Source organism: Zingiber officinale, chromosome 5B, assembly GCF_018446385.1.
Source record: "Zingiber officinale cultivar Zhangliang chromosome 5B, Zo_v1.1, whole genome shotgun sequence".
In the NCBI taxonomy this organism is placed as follows: domain Eukaryota; kingdom Viridiplantae; phylum Streptophyta; class Magnoliopsida; order Zingiberales; family Zingiberaceae; genus Zingiber; species Zingiber officinale.
In genome coordinates, this window is record NC_055995.1 from 133,050,697 (window position 1) to 133,076,832 (window position 26,136).

At 38.0% G+C, this 26,136-nt stretch overlaps 2 protein-coding genes across 4 annotated transcripts; one reads left to right on the forward strand and one right to left on the reverse strand.

Moving 5' to 3' along the window:
- The first annotated feature begins 10,242 nt into the window (after positions 1-10,242).
- On the forward strand, positions 10,243-17,574 carry LOC121986085. The gene is made up of 5 exons (XM_042539887.1): positions 10,243-10,438; positions 11,690-13,819; positions 15,284-15,404; positions 16,282-16,341; positions 16,414-17,574. The coding sequence occupies exons 2-5, from the start codon at positions 11,718-11,720 to the stop codon at positions 17,470-17,472; spliced, it is 3,342 nt and encodes a 1,113-aa protein (XP_042395821.1). The 5' UTR covers positions 10,243-10,438; positions 11,690-11,717; the 3' UTR covers positions 17,473-17,574.
- A 68-nt stretch (positions 17,575-17,642) lies between these two features.
- Positions 17,643-21,200, reverse strand: LOC121986086 (protein FAR1-RELATED SEQUENCE 11-like). 3 transcript variants are annotated; one of them, XM_042539889.1, is made up of 4 exons: positions 21,026-21,200; positions 19,079-20,145; positions 18,591-18,968; positions 17,643-18,467 (listed from the first exon to the last, which is right to left on the reverse strand). In XM_042539889.1, exons 2-4 carry the CDS (start codon positions 20,141-20,143, stop codon positions 17,766-17,768), a joined length of 2,145 nt encoding a protein of 714 aa, XP_042395823.1. In that variant the 5' UTR covers positions 20,144-20,145; positions 21,026-21,200; the 3' UTR covers positions 17,643-17,765. The 3 variants fall into 3 exon arrangements, with proteins under 3 accessions (XP_042395823.1, XP_042395822.1, XP_042395824.1); XM_042539888.1 differs by having other exon boundaries at positions 18,528-18,968; XM_042539890.1 differs by lacking the exon at positions 21,026-21,200 and having other exon boundaries at positions 18,528-18,968; positions 19,079-19,838; positions 19,937-20,076.
- Positions 21,201-26,136: the final 4,936 nt, after the last annotated feature.

A 26,136-nucleotide genomic window follows, 5' to 3' on the forward strand; every position in this document is an offset into this window, starting at 1 on the left:
AAAGGATTTTCGTGAAGGTTTAAAGGCAACACTCACACATATCTTGGTCACTAGTTCTTAGGTGTTTGGGAGAACACATGCTACTGTATTTTCCACCACCTCTGACTATTCCAAGCAATAAGAAAGCAAGTTAAGCAAAGGTTTATGTTGTAAAGTTGTTTTCGATTTCTTTGTAACATAATTTGTGTTTCTTGTTTGCATTCCTTGTATTCAAGCTTGTACGGGGTTTCTTCACCTCTGGATTATTTATGAAAAGAGTGTTTTTTTATAGTGCAGTGTGTGCACTGTATGGATCCTTGGATTAATCACCTTAAGGAGGTGGATACCAAATAAATTGAGTGTTAGCAATTGCTTTAAGTTTTTCGTTGTAATAAATTATCAACGAAGTAATTAGAGATAATCACTTCCCCTCCCTCTACCTCCAAAAGTGTCCTAACACTTTATCTTTCTAAATTTGAATGTAAGATTCTTAAGGAAAAATATTACATTGATCCTAGGACTTTCAGACCATGGAGATGAAGTTTCTTTACATTTGGATGTCATCTCTAGCCCACTCTACTTTCAACATTTTAGATATCTTGATTGTTCAAAGTATGAACTAGAGAAAAAGTTGAGGAACATCAACAAACAACCATCTCCTCAATTTGATCATCTATTTTGTCAACTTTTCATTTTGTATTTTGATTTATGTTTTTTTTTTCTACTACGAGCAATATATTTAGACCTACTAGTACTATTACTAATTGATTGTGTAGATAATTTTAAAAAATTAGGTACATATAATCAGTGAAAGGTTTTTTCAGAATTATCTGCGCCCTCAAATGAAAGTCATTGGTATAAATTTCTCACTAAGGCCCAAGCCAGAGGGAAATCAAAATTTCATGCGGGAGGGATTTGCACAACTATTGGTTATAAGTTGTTATATTTTATTATAAGTTCATTGATATATATTATTTATTCAAAAATTATAACCATTCTGATTATATTTCAAGTATGAATGTATAAACATATAAGAATCATACAATCCTCGTGCCATTTTAAGAATATGTAGACTACCTTATATGTAGGAAAAGAAGAAGATAATTGGACAACTCCCTTCATCAAGAATAATAGTTATTTTAATTCCATCATATTTAGAGAAACATTTGTTATCAAGTGGTTCCTTGATAGACATTGTGAGCAAATTACAAACTTTGTTGAGCAATTTCTTGAGTAAGTTGTAGGGGAAATTCAATAGCATAGCTTTAAAAGAGTCTGCTTCAGAGGAAAGTATTAAAGGAGCCCTCATTAGCCAGGATAAAGAGGCCCTAGAGTCCATGCCAAGAAATGCAAGGAAAACAAGGGGCCGGATCTTCTGGACCCAAAATTCCTAGTCCATCCCTGGACCACATATCCCATATAAAACTCTCCCTCACGTGCAAAGCGCGTGCACCAACCAATGCACAAAGAAGCCCCAAAAGCCCGAGCATCTCGAACTCTCCTCCCTCCAGCGTCGCCTCCCTCCGGCTACCTCCATCGTCCCGCTGCCTCCCTCCGACGTTGCCGCCCTCCAGCGTCGTCTCCCTCCCGCTGTCTCCCTCCAATATTGCCGACCTCCAACGCCCGCGGCAACCTCCCTCTCGTGGCCTCCCTCTAGCAGCTCCCCTCCCGTGGCCTCCAGCGGCCGCGACAACCTCCCTCCTGCGGCCTCCAGCGTCCGCAACGACCTCCGCGACCTCCAGAATCCACGACGACCTCCAGCGCCCCCCTCCTGCGACCTCCCTCCCGTAGCCTCCAGCGACCTCGACAACCTCCTACGACCTCCCTCCCACTGCCTCCAGCAACCTCCCTCCAACAACCTCCATCAGCCTCCCTCTCGTGGCCTCCAGCGACTTCCCTCACCTCCAGCTGCCTCCCTCCCTGGATTAGGTAATGGTGGTTGAAAACTTCTCATATCAGTTAGTTGCAAACCTAAATTTTGTTTGCTTGGAATATTATTTAGTAACACAACAATAATTCTATTTTACCAAAATTGTCTATGTGTAAAATTTGATTTTGTATATACAATTTGAGTATTGTTACTTGAAATTTGACATAAAATTATTATTTTTAGATATTTCTTTTGTCGTTGTTTATAGAGAAGTTGGACATACAAAAATTTTACATAAAATTATTATTTTTAGATGCTTCTTTTGTCGTTGTTTTTTTATACTTAAATTCGTTGTATTTTTTCTCCGCTAGATCAAAGTAATTATCATAGAGGGTGAATCTATGAGTTGTCATCATTTGAATTTTGAAAAAAAATGAAGTTAGTCGGGAAGGTGGCTTTGATATTATTGATGAAGGTAATAAGATTCATATTGGCTTGTTTGATTTTATAGGCTTAATATATCAAATTTTACTTTTTATATATTTTCTTTGTTTGTTTGATTTTATAGGCTTAAACATTGAAACATATTTGGATATACCATAAATGAGGTTGGAATTTGATACAGAAGAAGATGCATATCAATTTTATTTGACATATGCTAAAAAGTTAGATTGGGCATAAAGAGAGGTAAAATCCACAATGATAAATCGTGTAAATTACTTGATAGAGTTTTTTTATTGTTGTGCCCAAGGCAAAAGAGGAAAAGACAAACGAGATCTTTATGTCAAAGTAAGTCGTGATGAAACTAGGTTTGGTTGTGAGGCTAAAATGAAGATTAGTAATCGGAAAAAAGTAAGTTTACTGTGGTGTAATTTGTTAAAGAGCATAGCCATTATCTCTCAAGTTTAAATAAAACTCACCTCTATAAAAGTTATAGAAATATATCTTTTTCTACAGTGAAACAGATTGAGATTGCAAGTGATGTGGGAATCCCCCCAAAGGTATCTCATGATCTTATGGTGAGACAAGTAGGTGGGAGGGAGAATTTAGGATTTATTCCTGAGGATTACAAAAACTACTTGCGATCCAAAAAAACAATAAATATGAGAGTTTGGGATACAGGGGATGTATTGGAGTATTTGCAGAAAATATAGTTTGATGATCCTAATTTTTTTATGCTATTCAAGTTGTTGAAGATGATTCGATTACTAATATTTTTTGGTCTGATGCTAAGATGAGAGCTGATTATGCTAATTTTGGAGATGTTGTTTGCTTTGACACAACTTACAGAAAAAACAATGAAGGTCGACCAATTGTCAAGTTTGTGGGTGTTAATCATCATAAACAATCAATACTTTTTTGTGCTGATTTATTATATTATGAAACTAGTTTGACTTTAGAGTAGTTGTTTAATACATTAACTAAAGCTATGTGTAAGAAAAAACCAACTACTATTCTTACAGATCAAGATGCAGCAATGACAAAGGCATTAGCTTCTAGATGGCCTGAAACATGTCATCGTTTGTGTATTTGGTACATTTATCAAAATGCTGCCATACATTTGAGTGGAGTTTCTTCTCAGTTTAGAGACTTTGCTAAAGATTTTGCCTCGTGTGTATATGATTTTGATGAAGATGAAGATTTTATTTCGGCATGGAACATGATGTTGGCCAAGTATGCACTTGAAGACAATGATTGATTAAGGCGTATGTACAACATAAAGAAAAAATGGGCTTTAGTATATGGACGACAAATGTTTCACGCAGATATGACTACAACCCAAAGAAGTGAGAGCATGAATAGTATTGTAAAAAAATATATCACTTATAAACATAAGTTTTTAGACTTCTTCAATCACTTCCAAAAACTTCTTGACGATCGTCGATATGAGGAATTAAAAGCTGATTTCAGATCAAGTACAACTGTTCCATATTTAATGTTTATAATTGAGATTTTAAAGCATGCTAGTGAAATTTATACTCCTGAGGTATACAAGTGTTTTCAACAAGAGTGATGCTTATCTCATGATTCTAGTCTTGAAATTTGTGAGAATGTTGATACATTTACAAAATATAAAGTTACTCCTCATAAAAAGAGAAGCCATCATATAGTTACACTTGATAAGAGGTTTGAAAAAATTGAGTGTAGTTACAGAAAATATGAATTTTCTGGAATTTTATGTTCTCATATTCTGAAAATATTTACGTGGAATAATATCATGAAGATCCCAAGTCAGTATGTACTGAAAAGGTGGACAAGAAAAGCAAAAATTGGATATTTTGGAGTTAATGATTCAATGGCCAACAATGCTAGTTTGGATCCAAAAGTACTTCAAAACATGTGATACAAAGATTTGTGTGGGTTGAATGTTCAGTTGGTTACCAAGGCAGCAGAAAGAGATGACACTTACAAGGTTGTTAAAGATGTTATGTTGAGCTTGTGTAAGATGGTGGATGATAAGGTACAAGTTAATGAATCTAATATCCAACAATCAAAAGTGAGCTAGCCAAGAATATTGGAAATTTGATTATGGTGAAGGGAACTCTACTGGAGTGAAAGGAATTAAAACCAAGAAGAAAACCGTCTCAGGTAAAAGGTTAAAAGGTGGGTTGGAGAAGATTTCAAGGAAAAGACAAGCATCGAGTAAAACAAATCAAGCTTCAACGATTATAATGGTTTCTACTCCATAACTTCCAAATTTTTATTTATTTGGTATTATTTATTGTTAAATTTGAACGACTTAAATCAGTCTTTTTTTTGTACACACAAGATGTAGATCAAATTATTTCCAACATGACCATTGCACGATGTGACTGGATTAATCAGCAAGTTGGTATTTATTTGACTTATGTTAATCTAAAAAAATTTATGTTATAACTATCTAAAACTGTATTTTATTTTTTTATTTTAGCCTATAAATTTCGTGCCAACAATTGATAACTCCGTTGATAATGTTAGTATGATTGAAACTCAATTCCCACCATTATTGGTATCACAACTTTTTCAAGTATTTATTTTTAATACAAGTTCACAATCTTTCATTAGATGCCCTAATTTAATATTGGCCCAACATACTACCAGTGAGGTCCATTCATTATAAGATGACATTTCAACTTACTACCAATCCACTTTCCTTGGCCCTTCTTTATATTATTATTTTTTTGTTGGTATTTTTTGGTTTTTGCTTGCTACCTGGAAGACAGAATTGACTAGTATAAGATTTGGTTTTGGCTTGCTACCTACTTGTACAACACCGTTACTTCCATTTTTCCTATTGTTGCACTGATTGCTACCTGAATTGCTTTCATTGATGCTATAGTTTATAGTTGAGTATACACTTGTAATGCTTGTATTATGTCATGGGTGCATCAACCATCTCATCTTGATTATTTTTCGACAAATTACCTAGAATAATGCTACAAAAGGTATGGTGGTTTTTTTCCTTCGGTTTGGTGATTTAAGTGTGTATGTAATGCTATAATTTCAAGTATTGTGCATTTTGTAGGTTTTTGTAAAATTTGGAAGCTGGAGATTTTTGATGGGCTGGATTTTGTGAAAACTTATGGATGAAGAATCAAAATCGTGGTGGAGCTAGTTTGAGTTTACTTCTTTAGTTTAACACTAAAGTTCATGTTGATTTGTTTGTAAAGATTTGGTTTGGTTGTCAGGATTTTAGTGTGAATGTATTGATGTGGAATGTGCATTTGATCTTGTGATGATATTATTCTATGGTGATAAGTGGATGAGATTTGGTGTATGGCTGACATTCAGTTGGTTTTGCTATATAGTGATGTATTTACATTAATTGGAGGATTATATTAATATTTGTAACTTTTTTGTCACCCAAAGTTGATGTATTTGTCCACTTCTAAGAATTTTGATTAAATGAATAGGGAGTTGTTGATGTTTTGAGCTGCTTGGTTGGACAAACAACCTGTAGAATTTTGATTAAATGAATAGGGAGTTGTCGCTGGAACAAATGGTTCTTTGGGAGGCTACCTTCTCTATCATCCTTTGATTTAATCATCCTTTGGGAGGCTACCTCTTGGATTGCAGGTTACAACATGAAATACAGAAGTATCTGTCTCTTGGATTAGGGGGTTTTTCTTTTTTTTTTTAAAAAAAAAAACCTTAAGGTTCCCAAAAGGTTTGACTATGAACTCCTATTTATTGCAGTTTGAGAACATGCCAGCCTGATTGCGAGCAGCCTTGTGCAGAAAGTCTAAGCATGCATGCGCAGGTGGTTAATAGACAGGAAGTAACCATAGCAACTTCTATGTGAAATAAAGGGCACTCTCGGAGTTTGAAACTATTTCTGTTCTACTTGCCTAAAATCTCGGTCATACAAACATTTCGATATCTTCCCTGGTATCCATTTGTAATCATCCAAATTTGTTGAACCATCAGAGCTCTTCAAGCAATACAATTGATGTAGATCAACAAGCCTCTCCATTGTATACTTCTTTACAGTCAACTAAGGGATGATTACAAAATAAGAGTTCAAATCAGGAAATCAACATTAAAAATCAGTAAATAAGCATTAAAACAAATGGAATACAAACAGATTGATCTCACAGATGCTCGGCCAGAAAATTAGCTATCTCCATTGGAATTACTTTGAAAGAATGACAAGCCACATCATAAACTGCAGCAACAACTTTTTTTCAAACTTTCTCATCATAATCCAACTCTGTCAGAAAGTGCTTTTGGAAAAAATAGCCATCATATTTCAATATCATCAAATGTTAGCAAAGCATAAGTTAGATGATAAAAATGATTAACTACTGTCAGATACTTGAATCCATGTCTGTGTCGGACAGTCGTGCATGGGTTTGAGTAACATAGGTTTCGAGATCAATTAGTAGAACCATGACCATTCCATGAAGTCAATGCCATTAATACAATGTCACAAGCGTCACGTAAGCGTCACACCATCTAGAATTACATCACAATATCAAATTACATCAAAAAAATAAGTTGCATCAACCACATACTCATCATCACAATCCAAGTAAATACAACTACAATGATAGCAACTCTAAATTTCCTATTCAATGAACATATTTCATCACTCAACTGCATTATTACATGATTGTTGTTCCGATCATCCAGAACATCCTTGTATTCAACTCTACCTTCTAACTAGTGCATTTCTTCAATTCACTAATCTCCAACTTTAATTTGTTATTATTCTTCTTCAACTCATTACTAATTGTCTTACTTCTCTCTGACGGTTCTAGGTCATACCATAAGAAGAAGTCATATCTCCTTTGCTGAATTTCAAATCAACTTAATCAAAACCCAATAATTAAAAAACTCATAATACCGTGTTGATATAACAAAAACTTACTCTATATTTTGGACATGAAAAAATCACCTTCCTGGATTAGATTCTGTCCATGATGTTTGGAGAATAGCTCATAACCCACAATTACATAATATGTGGTGAGCTTCACATTACTCATCGTTTATACGTCGTCGAGTGAAATATGATGCTGATGAAGAGCCAGATGCCATGATTTTTCTTTCTTGTACCTGAACAATACCAATATGCGAAAAAGACATAAATTAGATTAAGGTATGTAATTTTCGACGAAAAAAAGCTAACAATGGCCTTCAAGTTCAAGTGTTAAACTCAATAACTCATACTCACCCAAACCATTTGATAGAACTCTCTTTACTGATGAAAACTCCTGATGCAAGATAATTAACCATTCCTATCAAAAATCCTCAAGAACTTATTTTTGAACTCTTATGAAGAATTGTTGAGCAATTCCTTTTTTCTTGAGTATCTGTATCAAGATTGAATTTATAGTGCATGAAAATTTTTACGAGCTAAATGTGAAAGGGTATGTACCAACCATTGCAAAAACATCCTATGAACTAAATTTCTTCATGTTCAACTTATAAAAAATAGCAAATCAAAGGGGCATGTACCATGAACTGTAATACCTTGAACCAAATAAACTATAGTTCAAACGATTACTTTTCTAAGAAGGATCAGCAGCACAAAAAAAATGAGAAGTTTTTCAGCAACAATCGAAAAGGTTCTTACTTTCTTCCACACAGTGCCAAGGACAGAGGCCGCTGGAATCGAATTCGAGGTCGCTAGAGGCTGTTGGAGATCACGAAAGGGAGGTAGAGGGAGGTCGCTAGAGGTCCTCGATGCTGGAGGGAGGGTGTTGGAGGTCGGCAATGATGGAGGGAGGTTGCGGGAGGGAGACAACGCTAGAGGGAGGCCGCAAGCAACAAGGGAGACAACGGGAGGGAGGTGGCGTTGGAGGTCGGCGATGCTGGAGGGAGGTCGCGGGAGGGAGACGACGCTAGAGGGAGATCGCAGGCGACGAGGGAGGCAGCGGGAGAGGGAGGTAGTGCTAGATGTCGAGAGGCTAGGGCTTTTGTGTGGAGGCGGCGCTGGATGTCGAGAGGCTAGGGTTTTTGTGCGGAGGTGGCGCTGGAGGTCAGCAATGTTGGAGGGAAGCAGCGGGAGGGAGACGTCATTGGAGGGCGACAACATCGGAGGGAGGCAGCGGGATGGTGGAGGTAGCCGGAGTGAGGCGACGTTGGAGGGAGAAGAGTCCGAGAGGCTAGGACTTTTGGGGCTTCTTTGTGCGTTGGCCCGTGCACACACTTTGCACGTGAGGGAGAGTTTTATATGGGATATGTGGTCCAGGGATGGACTAGGAATTTTGGGTCAAGAAGATCTGCCCCCGGAAAATAATGTGTTAGAAAGAATATTAAGCTTCTTCTAACAAAATATTATTTTTGAAGGAGTACCCAAAAGAAAAAGAGCTATTAGGGGAAGAGAAAGTGAAGGAGATTGTTTAACATGAAAAACGAGAAGCTGTTGTCCCATTAACTGAACATACCATAACGATGTTTCATCAAATCAATATTATGCTAATATTGACGATGTAAAATCTAAAGTTTTTGAATGTACGATTGATTGTAGTAAGTCTTTGTAGTTAATTTTGAATTACATGTTTCTCTATGTCTTTGCTTTAGCAAGCGAAAATATATTTCAAGAAGAATACAAATGTTATAATAATAGATGTAGTATTGAATCTCAATCAATTAAAGTTGATATTTAAGTGAAGTTGCATAAGCATGCATTGTCATCATAAATTTTTGTTCACAAAATAACACAAGAAGATTTAGAGTGTGTCTGGTTTGTATATTTTTTATTTTTATTTTTTGAAAAATACGTATTTATGAAAATTGGTGTTTTATTTGTATTTTTCATGTCTATTTTTTTAAAAATAGATAGTATTTTATGGAAAAATAAAAAATATCTAAAAGTCATTTTCTATTTTATAGAAAATATATATTTTTTAAAAAATAAAAATAGAAAACGCGCAAGCCAAAGACCACCTTAATTTTCAAATATATAGCTGAATGACTTTTAAGGAAATTGGTAAGAAGGGGATATTTAGTTTTCATTTGTATTAATAATAATAATACATTGAGATTTTATTTTCAATTTAAGTTTTTCTATCAACAGTGAAAAACTAAGCAGTAGGTCGATTAATCGATTATTGAACACGAATTCATTTGACTAAAATTTATTAATTCGACTGTTTTCTACATGTAAAATTAATCGATAGATTTAAAGAAAAATATAATTTATACTTCAAAATCTAAGAAGTACTCTGCCTTATTTGTTATCGCTAGTTAAAGACACAATTTTTACTTAAGGGTTAAGGGTGATATTAAACTCATGATTAAATTTAAGTCATTTTATAATTATTTTCATATTTTTTCTCTCAAAGTGGTAATGTCGAGTCTTTTACGGACTAATATGAAAGAGATAAATCATTGACTATTAATTTTGATAGTTGAATAACACATAAAAGAGAACAGATATATAATTATTAGCCTAGATTTAACCATAAATTTTATAATGATAATATCATCATGCGCTAGTCAATTTTCTATTTGAGAGATAAAAAATAATTAATCAGATTAGATAATGTCAACTAAATCAAATCAAAAGTGCTTGTGATATCCTTTACTTACAAATCTGATTTAGATAAAAAATTTATATAAATGTATAATTAAATATGCATTCACTGCACCATAACTTCGGCATATCCTTTCTATCAAGGTGACCTAGGAAATTGTCCCCTCCCGGTCCGCACTCTCATCAATTCCAGTCTCTGTTAGTAAACATACCGCTTAAATAGAGGCCCAACAAATGTTGGCCCATCTTTAAGGTCCCGTAACGAATTCTACCCATACTTTCGTGGAAACTCAGAAACTTACCAACTTGATATATGGAAAGACTGATTTTTACTAACCAATAGAAAGACGGTAAATTTTCGAGTCGAATTGGCCTAAAGGATAAGTATCGGGTATGATTGCTATGAAACGGATCTTTAAAAACACGAGTCATCTTTGTTTTCCTCTTCGCTAACAAGTGCTCGACGCCTAAGGCGCTCCAGGTCCCCTTTCTAGGGTTTCGTCCCACTCGCTCTAGCCGCCGCCGCTGACGCCGCGGATCCGCCAGTTCTCGATTCATCGATCGGATATCGTGCTGCTCTTCCTCCGTCATCTTTTCCTGGGTCTCCGTCGGCTTCCGATTGAATTTAGGTATCCGATACTGGCCGCTTGCTGATTTTCCTCATTATTTTGGCCTGGCTTCTTCTCACGGACGTTTCCCCCTCCCTTTAGTTTGTTTTCTTATTCTCTAGTACATTTTAGGGTTTCGTGCTCGTAAAGCCAGCCCCTTTATTTCCTTTACTTGAATTATTGTGGTGTTGGAGGTAAACATTATGATCGGGGTTTGAAGAGGCGATGGATTTTGGGTGATCCGTATTAGATTTTGTGCGATTTTCCCTCGGTTGCTTCTAAAATGGGAAAAATGAAGTTTCTTAGCTTGCCCTCTTCTTGTGTACTCTCTTCGTTGTCAAATAGTAATCCTAAATAGGTACTAAAATTCTCTTTGTGTTCCACCCTCCAAGATTATTCAGTGTTTGGATCTTAATGTATCATCTTGTTATTTTGAAGCTTTTTCATGATTTTGTTTAGTTCTGGTTACAAATATTTGAACAACATTAAATACTCTGACTCATTCATTTCACCCATGGACATATCTTAACATTTTTAGTGGTGTCAGCTCTTATTTTTTCCGTTTCACATTTGAATCTCTAGATTCTGTACACATATGTTGTGCGCTCTTGACCTTTTTGATATGTTGGACACATTTGCATCGGGTTGGAAAACATTGCATAAGATTTATTGCATGTATGCAATTTTTTTCTATGTATCTTTTGCAAATCCTAATATTTACCATTCTAAAATTATTTTACTTCCTATATTCAATTATTGCTACAAAAAAATGTAAACTTGGTCAATAACCATCATCTAGTTGAAGGCTTTTGTGAATCACTGTTTCCTTTTTTCAGAGTTTTCACATGTGAATGAGGAGCATATTCAAGAAGGAGAAATTGATTACTGTTATAATTTGAGCATTTTTTGTTAGGTCATAATTTACTATTTTACTTTCTTGCTCTTATCTAGTTTATCACTCTTCTTTGTATTTACATCTTTAGATATTTACTGATTGGTAACTATGACTATCTTCAAGGAGCTATTATTTTTGTCTATCAGGCTTGGATTATCAAATTTATTTATCTTACTAAAACCTATTTATCATGGAGAATCAAGGGTCGACATGGATTTCTTTAGGCCTTGATATGGAGTTTCTGAACTTGAGGCTTGTGTTTGATTGTTTTTCTACACGATCCTTGAAATAATTGCCCATTTTCCTAATTTTGGGCTTTCTCTTTTTTTTTTTATGGAATTTAATTTATAACACTCATCAATCTTGCCTATTGACAGTTCATAATAGAAGTGCCATCAAAACTAGATGGAGTCTGCAGAGAAGGAGCAAAGTAAAATCACTGTGTCCTCTAGTCAGGCATCACAACAGTTGCCAACCAATAGTCAATCTGCACAGTCTGAGATGCTTCCAATGTTTCATACTCCATTGGCCGTTAGCTGGGGACAAGATTGGTTCTCTGCTGATAGAAACTTGTCACAGACAGGAATGCCAGTTCCTGTTCCTGTGATATTGGGGTCACCTCAGTTCTTTTCTATGGTCAATCCTGTTCACATCAAACAGCCGTACAGAAGCTTGACTCCATTGCCAACTTCTGTTGGTGTGGATCAATTAACAATGCCAAGTAGACAAATTTCAGGAGTACAATCATCAATTAATATTCGACCATCAGCCCCTGCAAAGCCCGCATCACAGGCTTCATTGTCTGTAAATAGGAGGCCTACTCAGGCTATCACACCATCTAAATTTCAGCGTGTTATGCCTATGAATACAGCTTCATCTTTGCCATCGACAAATAAGCGTCCTGCACAGTTGGTTTCACCAAAAGTTCAATCTGAATCATATGGATCTGTAAGGTCAAAGCTACGTGAATCACTGGCGGCATCATTGGCTATGGTTTCTGAGCCCCCAATTAAACAGCAAATTGCAGAAAAGAGTACCAGTGGTGATGCTCCAAATGGAGTAACAGAAGTCACAACTCTAGTAGAAGAGACAACAGAAGATAATTCTTTTTTGGACAAATCTATGCCAGTGAATTTGATTTCTGATGGATCTGCTCCAATGTTTGAAGTTCAAAGTGAAGCAGTAGATGCATCCATGAAAAATGCAACTCAGAGCACTGTGCTAATAAGATCTGATCTTGAAGAACACCAACCGAAGGTTGTTTTGTCGCAAGAGGTAGGGGAAAATAATAATTCTTTTGTTAAAGATGAACTTTTGCAAGGGCATGGGCTTTGCTGGGCATCTGAGATGAATATTGATGTTGATTATAATTCATTACATCATGGGCAAAAAAGGCTCAAAATGAAAAATGAACCAGAAACTGCAAATAATGAGACAACTGCTCAAAAAGCTGAAAATTTGGCATTTAGGATTGAATCAGAACTCTTTAAATTATTTGCTGGAGTTAACAAGAAATACAAAGAGAAAGGTAGGTCCTTACTTTTTAATTTAAAAGACCGCAACAATCCAGAGTTGAGGGAACGAGTATTGTCTGGTGCCATAACACCAGAGCGTCTTTGCTCAATGACTATTGAGGAACTTGCTTCAAAGGAACTTTCACAGTGGCGATTAGCCAAGGCAGAAGAGCTTGCACAGATGGTTGTATTGCCAGATGATGTCGATTTAAGGCGCTTGGTGAAGAAAACTCATAAAGGTGAATTTCAGGTTGAAGTTGAACAAGTAGAAAGCTTTCCTGTGGAGGCTGAACTTGGGAGAAGTGTTCCCTCCAAAGTTCCTTCAAAACCGAGTGAAGTTAAAACAAGAAAACATTCTACTCCTAAAACTGATGCGCTTAAGGCATCTGGAAGTAGATCCATAGCTCGAAAGGATGATTCAGATAGCCAAAATATCCATACTGATTTAGAAATCCTTGGCGAAAAGACTGACCTTATGCAAGAATTGATGGTGGATGAAGTTAAGGATCCTGACTCGCTTCCTCCAATAGTGTCTCTTGATGAGTTCATGCAAGCCCTAGATTCTGAACCTCCGTTTGAGAATATGTCAGTGGATTCTTTACAGGAAGTTCCTAGTTCAGGCATAGAAAATTTGGACTGCTTAGAATCTGAGAAAGGACCTGCCTCAGGCACTATGGATGCTGCATCTGATAGCTTGAAGACAAAGTCAGAAACTTCAGAAGCTGGTTCTTCAGTCAAGCACAGTTCCTCACAAGATACCACACAAGTGGACTTGGTTTCTTCAAGTGCCACTGTTAATAATCCTTCTAAAGTCAATCCGGAGGAAATTGATAAAATGTGTTCAGTGAATGATGAAAACTTGAATCCTGATGCTGATGATATCCAGTCAAAGTCTTGCCCTCCTGAAGTTGCATTGGCAAGTGACAAAATTTGGGAAGGCTCAATTCAGTTGAATATTTCTTCAGTGGCAACAGTGATTGGCTTTTACAGAAGGTCTATTATTCTCATTTACCTAGTCACTATATTTCAGATCTTGTTGGGTGGCTTCAGTATCATTATATTTATCGTTCTCTGCATGTATTTGCTGTGTATTACCCAATTGAAGTCCATGGAGTTTCCAATTAGTTTGAGCATCACTGCTTGCTTTAACCTAGTTGCCTAGATTGCAATCTCTAAAGAATTGTGCCCTAATTACCTAAAGAACATACTTGTTGAAGCATCATTTAACTTGCCATGTCTTTCTACACCAATAAAACTAAAATAAAATAAGTGATATTAACTGCTAAACTTTGGTGTAGATTAATATATAACTATGGCCATCCTATCACAAGTTCAACTACATTTTTTACATTAAGCAGATTATGCAATATGTGTTGTCAAGTTGGGGATGAAGAACTTTGATTCTAACCTATATTTTGAATTTAATGTGATTTTTGAATGATTGAATATGCCAATCTGAATAAATTCATTGAATGCTGACTGTCAGTTATCTTTGTTTTAACTGGATGCCACAGAATATGTAACTATGACCATGCTATCAGGAGACATTTTTTTACATAAAGCAACCAATGCAATGTGTAGTCATGTGAGGGATTATAGAGCGTTGATTGTAATCTTTGTTTAGGATTCATGGTGGCTTTTGAATTTCTGAAGTTACCATTTTGAATAAATTCATTGAAAGTTGAATGTAATACTATTATTAGTTCATTTTTTATTCAATTTTGCATCTTGCATTCTTATTAAACTAATTAAAAAAATCAGATTAAGCAATTTTTGCTTGTGTGCAGTGAGTTATTTGAATCTAAGATCATCATCCCGTCCTTAAAACAACTGACCTGAGCTTTCTGGTGTACAAGGACATTCATCTTGCTATTTAATGCGTAGCTCTGTCTCAGTGAAAGTAGATAAATGGCGTTGCAGGGGATATTTAGGTTTTAGAAGAATAGATGAATGTGGAAGACTTGTTTCTTGTAGTTGCTTTTCAATAAAAAATAAACTTTGCAGCACAACACTGATTTTCAATAAGATCCATAGTAGCTTCTCTTACATTTATTTGGTTTAATATGATATTTTTTGTATTTGGTTTCTTACTTGTACATCAAATCTGTGCTTTTGTTAAGGTTAAATTTGGCTTGTTTTGTTAGTGACCTGCCCTTTTGAATTATCCATAGGTATACTCGTGTTTATAAAATTCCTACGTTGAATAACTTTGCTGAGTGACATGGCATATGGCTGGTGGATAGACGCTTATTATTGGTTTATTTATCTGTTTCATAAGTTTGCAAATGCTTGTTTGGACATTTTTATGTAAAGTCAAATGAGATCCTTTGGTCAAAATGTGCAGCTCTTTAACACTGCCAACGTTAGTTTTTCCCATTAAAGTCTAGTATTTATTTGTGTTTTTTTTATTGTGGTAGCTAGTCATTAATATTTTGTTCTTTTTCCGTTTCTTGACAGTGGTGAGAAAACATCCATGCAAGAGTGGTCTAGCTTTTTCGAGATAAAAGGGAGAGTGAGGCTAGATGCTTTTGAAAAATTCCTCAAGGAGTTGCCTTCATCTCGGACCCGGGCAATCATGGTATCTTTCCAGCCGATTGTTATTCCTTTTTCTTGTAAATACTTATGATTTGTTGCAAAAAGAATGAAACTTGACAAGGATGAAAGTCGGTGATACTTAAACAGATCACCATTCTTGCAGGCATGTGGGCTAACTCCGCTCTGGTGGAAACATCGTTATGCAGTAACTTTGTCATAGAATGAATGAAAAAAAAAACCCTTTTGCATTTAAAATTTTCTTATGTGATAACCCACTTTAGTAAGTTAACTTTTCAAAAGAGACCCTTTTGTTTAGCCCATGCCTTCGATACAGTTTAAATTGGAAGGTGAACAATAGGAGTCGACCAATCGGATAGTTATTTCCAGACACCAAAACGTATTGGTGTGCCTCGTCAAGGTTGAAATAACAGTAAAATTTCTCTATTCCAGAAACACAACAAATTAATTTTTTTAGTTCAAAATGTCAAATTAATCATGAGTATTGAGTATCAATCTGAAGAAAAGCTTAGTCATGGATGGGAGCTCCACGATTGTAACGAGTAGGTTTAAAGTTACCTGGTAATATGGAATTTGTTTGTTCACGGATCAAAAGATGCTGCATGATATTACTGAAGATTTAAGATTTATTATCATGGAATCAACGACATCCATAACTGCAACGTATGGGCCTCAAATATTCTGTTTTCTTAACATCGTCCACGGTTTATAAACTGCTTGCATAGCCTTTTTTTTTTTTTCTTTTTTGTTTGACGAGTTTGGACTTATATTATCTTGGAATAATGTCCTAAACGCATAGGCTGTACCTGGTCACTGAAGGTTGCTGCTACACTGCTTAAGAATTGCTTGCATAATTTTATTGAAGATTAGACTTGTTTTTGTAACAATGTTGTGCTTTGCAGATTGTGCAGTTTTCTTGGAAGGAAGGATCATCTGAAAGCGGACGCCTTAGTCTTATTGAGGTAGCAGAGTGTTGTTACTCCACTTTTCCATGCTTGCAGTTTACTTCCGTCTGACCTTTTTCTTCACTTCAGATAAGTGACTCCTATGCAACAGACAATAGAGTTGGATTTGCTGAGCCTGCACCAGGAGTCGAAATGTACCTTTGCCCGCCTCACTCAAGGATGACCGACATGGTAGAGAAGTCTCTGCCAAAGGAGCAGGGTGGCACGCTTGCAATCGTTGCTGATGGTCTCATTGGTGTGGTGGTGTGGAAAAGACCCCATGCTGCGGTGTCACCCAGGGTCTCCTCTCATCACAAGCATGGTAGCTCTAGAAAACACTTGAGCACTAGAAAACAGCAAGGCGATAGTTCTTATACTTTATCTAAATCCTCATTAGCCCAGCCCTCTGGCAGCATTCAAGCTGCCACAACAACCCTACCCTTGGCTGATGACGAATCTGATGTACCACCTGGTTTTGGCCCTAGGGATGATGATGACCTTCCTGAATTTGATTTTGCACACGGCAACTCGCAGTCTTCAAAACCTGTTTCCTCCACGGGTCGGCCCCTTGCAGTGGCCCCTGTCCGGCCGGTGGAACAAATTAGACAACTAATCTATAAGTACGGGCAAAGTGAACATGTTAAGAATTCTCCAATTGATATACAACCTTGGAATGATAATGATGATGATATTCCAGAATGGCGACCGCAAAATGCTCATCATCACCAACAAGCACTGCCGCCGTCAGTCCCCACTCCGCCACAACATCCTTCACAATTGCATGCTTATCAACAGCAACCTCTGCAGGCCCTGCAAGTAAACCAACAAATGTTGCCACTGCACACTCACATCCCATTGCAGCAGCAGCAGCAGCAGCAGCAGCTGCTGCCTCTGCAAATGGCTGCCTTGCCAACAATGGCGACACAGCAACCTTTCCCTCAATTTGCCATGATGGCAAACCCCTTAAACATGATGCCAAGGTGGCAACAGCCTCCCTTGCTGTCACTGGGCGGTGTTCCTGTGGCCAACATGATGCAGACCACTCAATTCGGTACCCAGGCTAACGCAGATGGCCAAATGCCTAATTTCGGAGCCGTGCAGAATGTAATGGGGTGGAGGCCGGATGTTTATGGAAGTAGGGGTGCTTAAAATAGGACATTTTTTGTAATGTAAACGGCCGATCGTCACAGGGGCGATCTCTTTTTATATGTAGCCACCCATTTAAGAAAGCTTGTCTGATGTTTAACCTCATGTTTTACATTATTGGTTTTTGCAGCATCGCTCTTTACTGGTGAATTCTGATCGAATAATATTTTGGATGTGAAAAATAACGCTATAACATTAGTAAAATGTATTACATGTAAAATAACAGTATGATTAACATGCTAAAAACCATACCGCTCTACCATTGTTTCAAAACATACGCCAAGATTATCTTTAACCTATGACATTGCTTGCGAGCCTTTGGCTGTTTGGTGCGTCCTCAATTTTCTTGGCCTTCCTCTAGTAACTGACCTTGCAGGAACAACATCCACTATAGCATTGAGGGATGCATCCGCCTCCGTATCTAAGGCAACTTCGTTAGTTTCTGGCATTTCTCTTATATGGTTGAGAAGCCGGCTCAAATACCACTGCACGTATTCAAAACGATTTTTTGTTATCGACGATTCTTGAATAATTATAGAGGCAAGAGACCGCAGTGTTTGGGTGCGATAATTGTTGCCGCTGCTCCTATGAAACAATGAACTTTCCCTCCGCCATCTATGAATCAAGTATTTCTCAGGGATGATGAAGCAATTCTTCAAGGATAGAACCCGGAGAATATGCCGACATAGAATGCCAGAACACTCGAAACCTTTGCAACTGCAATTAGCCTCTTCGTTAGATGGGTCGCAGCAGACAGTATGCCCACCATCAGACATAGCGTGGTGCTTGACTAGATAAGTATCCCTAGATGTCTCAAAAACTGCATACTGTGCCGACGACATGACTTCTTTCTGAAAGATCTCGAAAGCATAGAATGTTAGAATAGTCGATGCATGTTCTTCGATAGGCAAGCATGTTTTGATCTGAAAATTCTGCTGACTTATTCGTGCGTTAGCTTCTTCACAAGCTTGATTTTGGAAATCAACAGCGACTCCGACCTGCAAATGTCAAGAGAGTCACATAAAAGCCTTGCGATTCATGGTGCAAGGTGAAATTACCTGCTCTATAAAATCTTTGAGCCGAGTTTGTGAGTTCACAAATCCTTTGAAGATTGACCTAACTGATAAAACGCCGTTTGCCAATAATCCGCCAAAAAACCAACTCCGCAAGAAAGGTACAGCCCAGTAGGATCGGTTAACAGAGAGAAGGGTGATATGTTTATCTGTGCTGAGTCTAAATTCACTAACTAACCGATGCCAGTGATGCTCAAATTCCTCTGGAGTCTCTAAATCACGTATTCTACAGAACTCAGACCTAAACTTCTCAAATTGTGTATCCAATGAGTTAGAAACCCAACTAGGCAGTTTAGACAGAATCTGGGAAAAAGAAAATGCATGCTTAGTGTGCGGTAATTCTGTCATCACAGCATCTTTCAGCTGAATATGAAAATCTGTTAGCATTGTTTTCGGAAATCTCCCTTCCATGAGGCGAAGAAATGCCTGAGGAATGATTAAACAAGAGTATATTAGCTGCTGCGAGTAAAGAACAGGATTTCTTCTTCTTTTTTTGTTAAAATAACTAACAAGTGAGGAGAAATGACAAGACAAACCTGCAAGGCCCATCTGTATGATTCTGGTTTCTCATCTAACAAGATAACACAACCAAAGAATGTAGCAGAGCCATTGTTGTCAATACCGAACCAAACACCGACTGGTCTGTTGTAAGCATGTAGATAATATGATGTGTCAAACAACACCACATCTCCAAATGCCTTGTATGCACGAATAGAACCAACGTATGACCAAACAATGTGTTCAAGTTTATTAACCTCAACACTAGTGAACTCAAAGCGAAAATCAGGATTCTTTTCCTTCATTATCCTGCAACTCTTAAGAAGTTCTGAACCCTCATTTTCAGGATTAATGTTCATTGAAGCTTGAAGGAAATTCTTTACATCCTTCTCTGAGAAGCTTAACTCACCTATCTTAACACCCTTTTCCATTTCAAGAGACCTCAATATAAGGTTCACATTGCAACCACCTTTTGCAAGAGAGATTATACGTTCACGATCGACTGCTGATATATATCGATAACCAGGTGAATATTGCAAATCATCCCTATCCAACAGCTCATGGTTATGCACATTACTAAAGTTAACAACCACCCAGCTGATTGAATTGGTTGTGACATTCTTCTTTATCACCATTTGTGCATCACATTTGCAGCGTGATGGCTTTTTCTTTCTTAGATGTTTTGAATCCTTTTCTTCTCCAGATTTAGTTGGAAGAGGAGGACCAGCACGATGACAAACAAGTTCCCGCTTATATATTCCCAATTGGTGCCCTGGGTTTCCCTTCGATCGCTCTCTCCTAACCAAGAAACCATTATTACGGCCATAATTGCTATAGTACTCTAGGGCCTCAACATCAGTTTGGAATGACTGTCCTATGTAAGGAGAGGGAATAACCTTCATGTTACCCGAACTCAGTGGTGTCCCCAGCAGAAAGCTTGGATCCGCATATCCAAATTGCTCAACCAATTCATCATCCTCATAGCCTTCCTCATTAACATAGCATTGGTCATCTCCACAGGGGCATGGATGCTTTCTAGTCAGACAGGTGCTTTTTTGTGCATTTTCTGTCATATCACTTGCTGAGAAGCAATAGCTTCTCATAGCTGCACAAAAGATACGAAACACAGTAGACAACGAAAATTGTTAAACACATGGTTTAGAGCATGTAAGAAAACTAGATGCCGAGTGTTTGTAATTGTATAGCTAAAATGATTTCTCTGTTGCAAGTTTTCCAAAAACAGAAATAGCATGCCACCGAGTGGATCAAACATGATAGATAAGTCTTTTCAAACAAGGAATGCAGCCGCCAAAGTTGAAGCATCTTTCTTGTAACAAGGAACACTTGCAAACAAAAGCATATGGAGAACAGTAGACAGATCGCAAACAGAATCAATGAATCTTTTGTTTCAAACAAAATAAGACATTTATTCCACAAGAACTTGGATTTCATAAAAATTATGATTGGCTTGCCAAATCTCCACCATTCCCATGCTATATCGTGCAATATCTGCATAACTAAAAATTAAACATAATCAAAATAGAAAGAAAGGGACGATGTAATAGGACACTTCATGAGCTGAAATTTCACAGGTTTTGTTCTGAAACACAATAATTGCAGTTCAAATTTTACTGAACTTTGCAATGACCATGCATTGGAAAAAGGCCTTTTGGAATCTTTTGCAGACGCTACGAGCTAACCTGATGTTTCTGCAACAGGTAAGTCGGCAAAAAGAATCCGAAATTTTACAGAAAGTACAGTTTTTTTTCTTCAAGTGGATGGGTACTAATAAGATTTGAATCGAAGAATTTTAGATGAGATAGACCTTGAACAGGCGGCCAAAGCAGAAAAAAAAACCCTAAAAGAACCAGGAGAGAAGGAAGACCCCGAATAAAACCGACAGAAGTGAAAGATCAACTCCAGGAGCAATATGCGATCGACAATGGGAAGATGAAGGGTTTAAGTAGCCAGATTTGAGTCAGTACCGTTGAGGTAGATGGCATGGATATTTTAGGGCTGTCGGAGATAAGAACTGGCGCCGACGAAGTATCGCCGGAATTAGATATTCGGACGCCTGGTTTTGCGAATCCCTCAGAGCGGCGAAGCTGATCAGAATCTGGTAAGCTACCGAGGGAGGAGGAGAATGGTAGAAAAGAAGGGGGGGGGGGGGGGTTGGAAATATCTTACGCTATGTTTACTCAAACTCTCAAAGAGAGACGTGTTTACTCTAATGGCCTGTTTGGCAGGGTTGATTAGGGTAGGAGTAGGTTTTTAACCCATGTGTGACTCGTTTAACTAAGTCAATTATCATGGGCGGCCTGTAAATATCTCACTGTAGTAAAAAAATTGATCACTCCAGATATTACTGTAACAATGATATCATATTAAAATGACTCTTTTAGCTTTTACCCTAGCAACAAAAGTTCATATTGTCTTCTCAGTTCTAGACAGACATAGCAAAAGCAATTGAACGAAATGTAATCCAAGATCTAAATGCTGTGATTTTACCATCAGTGTGCTAGATCCCTATAACATTATCTTTTTCTGAAGGAAAATCATTATATATATATATATATATATATATATATATATATATATATATATATATATATTTTGTTGCCTCACACTTTCTTCACTATGGTGTTGTTTTTTGTGCTAGTTTGATGTTCCCTTTTTCATTCATTGTTCGGACTTTATCTGTTACATTTAAAAGTGAGTATTATTATTTTGAGCGAAGTGTGGTGGGTGATGATGACTTCCTTTCGTTCTAAGAGTCTGTATGCATACTTGGTTTCATTGTTTAGAGTTTATCTATATGTATATTTGGTTTGAAAAGTCATACCGTTGTGTACTAAACTTGTTAAAAACATTAAATTTCTTTGTAAGTTGATAAATTGGGAACAAATTGAGAAATATGACAAAGCTGTAAAAACATTAGATTTCTAGAGTGTACTGTTTCATAACTTTGTTTAAGAAAATATTAAATTTCTTGATTATACTATTTCACAACATTGTCATATTACTTAAACAAATTTAACAACAAATTGAGAAATTTGAAAGTACTAAAGAGTATGCTGACAATAAATTTCAGCACACAAAGAAACCTGAAAGTACTAAAATTTATTGTCACAACTTCAAATTGAAATTTCTAAAGAAGAGCATGCTAAATTTGCCATAGAAGTAACATTTCATGCTATATTGTGTTTTATTATTACTTTATTCAAAGTATTGTAGCTGAATTTGTTGTTATTTCTTGAATATCTTTGGAAGATGGACATTAGATGTATTTGTTGTTATTTCTTGAATATCTTTGGAAGATGGACATTAGATGTAGAAACATTGTACTTTTTGTACTGCTGCACCAAATGCTTTATCGAAAGTTTTTACTATTATGTCTTTTAACACAACATCAAATGAAATTACTCGGAAAGCGACGTCGTGAACCTTGTACAATGCCAACCTCTTACATCATGACACAAAGAATTAATGCACAATTGAGTCATTTGCATAGGATTGTTGAAGTAGATGTTTAATGTGTGGTAAACTTGAGGATGAATCGGAATGCATTTGCACGGTTGTATTACTTGCTAACAATTGTTGGAGGGCTGGTAGATTCTAGATCTGTATAAATTGAAGAGAAGGTAGCAATGTTTCTGTCTATATTGGCGCATCATAAGAAAATCGAGTTATTAGTCATGGTGACAAAAGGCGATTCGCTCGCCCCCATAAAATGATTAACCAAGTCAGGTAACATTGAACCTGGGGTGACCAGCCTGGTCCTATAGAAGTTTCACACATGCCAAAAATTTTATAAAAATAATTAACCAAGTCAGGTAACATCGAATCTGAGGCAACCAGCCCGGATCTACGGAAGTTTCCCACCGACCGTCAGGGTAAATTGGAAAGTGCTCACAGCAGGCAACCCAGAAGTCCACATTTCCATGAAGTTATGCGATCAATTCTAAAATTGTTGGTGCAACATCCCTCAGGTCAAGGTTGACCTGGTTAACCAAGCTGAGTCTTGGTTTGGGTTTAGATGTTTGACAATAAGATAGTGATTGAAGAAGAGTCAAGTAGGTCAATGTTGACCGGATACTTGACTGGGAAGTCCTAACTGGAAAGTTAGGCAGAAGGAAAGTCCTAGTGAGTGAAGCTAGGCAGAAGGAAATCCTGGTGAGTGAAGCCAGGTGAAAGTCCTAGTGAGTGAAGCTAGGCAGAAGGAAATCCTGGTGAGTGAAACCAGGTGAAAGTCCTAGTGAGTGAAGCTAGGCAGAAGGAAATCCTGATGAGTGAAGCCAGGTGAAAGTCCTAGTGAGTGAAGCTAGGCAGAAGGAAATCCTGGTGAGTGAAGCCAGGTGAAAGTCCTAGTGAGTGAAGCTAGGCAGATGGAAAACCCTAGTGAGTGAAGCTAGGTGAAAGTCCTGGTGAGTGAAGCCAGGCAAGGAAGGAAATCCAGATGGATCGAGGATGATCGGACATCCGGTGTTGGGAAGTCCAAGTAGGTCAAAGGATTGTTGGATACTTGGCAAGGAAGGAAATCGAGATAGATCGAGGATGATCGGACATCCGGTGTTGGGAAGTCCAGTAGGTCAGGATTGATGGATACTTAGCATGAAGGAAATCCGGATGGGTCAAGGTTGACCGGACATCTGTGAAAGTCCAAGTAGGTCAAGGGTGACCGGATACTTGGCACGACAGTAAAATTCAAGTGAGTCAAAGGGATTGACCGGACACTTGGTGGGGAGTCTGGCAGGTCTAGGAAGTGACCGGATGCTAGGCATGATGTACCAACAGGTCAAGGTTGACCGGATGTTGGTTAGGGAGGTTTGGGACTTGGTTTTGGGCAAAAACCAAGTCTTTGGATCGATCCGTGGATCGATCCAGCTCTGAATCGATCGGTGGATCGATCCGATTCTTTCCAGAGGTCCCGATCGATCAGCCGATCGATCGGGACGATGCTGCTTCGCGCGACAAGCGCTGGATCGATCCGTGGATCGATCCAGGCGCTATTTCGAGCACGAGGCGCTGGATCGATCCGTGGATCGATCCAAAGCCTCCCGATCGATTCGAACATTTGAATCGATCGGGATCCGACCGTTGCGTCGTATTTTAAGCCGCAGGCGAGTGTGGTCTTCGGCATCTCTTCACGATCTCGTCTCCGACTCACTCCAGCTCCTCCACAGCACTCTCCAAGCTCGTGATCGCCAGTTCTTGAAGGTTCTTGGAAGATTTCCAAGTCAAGAGGCGGATCTATTGCAAGAGGAAGAAACTAGGGTTAGGGTTTGCACTCATTGTAAGCTTGTAAGCTTCTATTTCTTGTACTCTTTCCCTTTCTTCTTGTATTGAGTCTTGTAGGGCTTCTCCGCCTTTGGTAGTTACCATAAAGGAGAGTTTATTTAGTGGAGGGTGTGTGCGTTGGTGTGGATCCTTGGATTAGTCACCTCTTGTGAGGTGGATACCAAGTAAACCAACTTTGTTAGCGTTGTTTGTATTTGTTTCTGTATTTTCCGCTGCATATCTTTGAAGAAACAAGCAACGCCGAGCAACGAGCACGCGACGAGCTATTCCCCCCCCCCCCCCCCCCCCTCTAGCTACTTTTGGTCCTAACAAGTGGTATCAGAGCAAGGCCGCTCTTCACCGGAATCATCGCCGGAAGGGTCAAGCATATCAAGAAAAGCTAGAGGGTGAAGAAGTTGAAGCAAATTCTTCAAGTTCAAGATTTTATCAAGCTCAACTTCAAGATGTAATTCCAAGATGGACTTGGATTTGACACAAGGGTGGCTCCACCATACACATCCACAAGCTTCGATTCTTGGAAATCAAGAATCGAAACCTTTCTTATGATGGAGATAGAGCAATGGTTTGCTCTTACGGAAGGCTTCGAAGCTCCAACAAACTCCAAGGGCAAGCTTCTCAAGAAAAGCAAATGGAGTCCGGAGCAAGTCCAAAGGTGCGAGGCAAATGACAAAGTGACCAAGCTTTTGGTCAATTTATTGCCAAGCACCATCCTTTGCAAAATTGGAGAATTTGAAGATGCAAAGGATCTTTGGAGCAAATTGGCCAAGCTTCATGAAGAGATCCCCTCCACTGTACAAGATCAAGAAGAATCCAGAGAGGGTGACTCTTTGGAGCAAGACCAAGAGGAGGATTCCGAGGTTGAGAGATGCTCAACCTCCGAAGAAGAAGAAATCCAAGAAGCTTCATCCTCAAGGGAATGCAACGAAGGGAACAAGGAGGGAGCATACTCCTTGTTTCACATTCAAGATGATGAAGCCTCCACCTCTAGGATTGAGGGGGAGCAATCCTTGGTGACACCGGATCAAGAAGAAGGAGAAGCTTCTACATCCGGGTCAAGAGAAGAAGAGGAGGAAGAAGCTTCTACCTCCACAAGTCAAGAAAAATCAAATGGAGGAGAATCAAGGTCCGATCAAGAGGAAGCTTCTACCTCCGGATCCAAAAGAAAAGATGCCACCCCTACACAAGAAGGTATAAATATTTCAATTAAAAATAAAAATCATATAATATGTTTTGAGTGTAGGGAAAGCGGGCACTACAAGAGCAAGTGCCCTAAATTGGCCAAGAAGAAGGGCCAAGTGGCACAAAAGGGCAAGGTGAAGCCCAAGGAGACCATCCCCGGAACAAAGAAGAGCAAGGAGCACATTGTGTACTTTTTGTGCCAACAAAAGGGACATTACCGTAGTCAATGCCCCAAGGGGAAGAAGATGGTCAAGGCTCAAGGAGGCACTAGTCAAGGGGGAGCCTCCAAGGTAAAGAAGAAGGTATCTTTTATTGAGCCTACTCCTTTACATTATGGTAAAAAGCATGCTAGCTCTAACTTATATCATTTCAATGCTATTTACCATGAACATAGGAAGCATGATAGCATTAAAGAAAAACATGTAGCTCTTCATGCTAAAACTACTACACCTAAGGTTAGGAATGTAGGTAAAAATCTAGGCAATAACTCTAAGGATTTTAGATACAAGCCTAGAAACCAAAATGCTCATGGACTTAATGAAAAACCAAATATTAAGGATTTAATGATAGAAAATCAAGTCTTGAGGTCAAGACTTGATAAAATGGAAAAGACCCTAAA

Coding starts and splice junctions, on each gene's coding strand:
- LOC121986085 (XM_042539887.1), top strand. CDS start 11,718: ATGGAGTCTGCAGAGAAGGAGCAAAGTAAAATCACTGTGTCCTCTAGT. Junction 15,405..16,281: donor CTCGGACCCGGGCAATCATG/GTATCTTTCCAG, acceptor TGTGCTTTGCAG/ATTGTGCAGTTTTCTTGGAA. Junction 16,342..16,413: donor GACGCCTTAGTCTTATTGAG/GTAGCAGAGTGT, acceptor TCTTCACTTCAG/ATAAGTGACTCCTATGCAAC.
- LOC121986086 (XM_042539888.1), bottom strand. CDS start 20,143: ATGAGAAGCTATTGCTTCTCAGCAAGTGATATGACAGAAAATGCACAA. Junction 18,969..19,078: donor CATACAGATGGGCCTTGCAG/GTTTGTCTTGTC, acceptor ATCATTCCTCAG/GCATTTCTTCGCCTCATGGA. Junction 18,468..18,527: donor TCAAAGATTTTATAGAGCAG/GTAATTTCACCT, acceptor TGACATTTGCAG/GTCGGAGTCGCTGTTGATTT.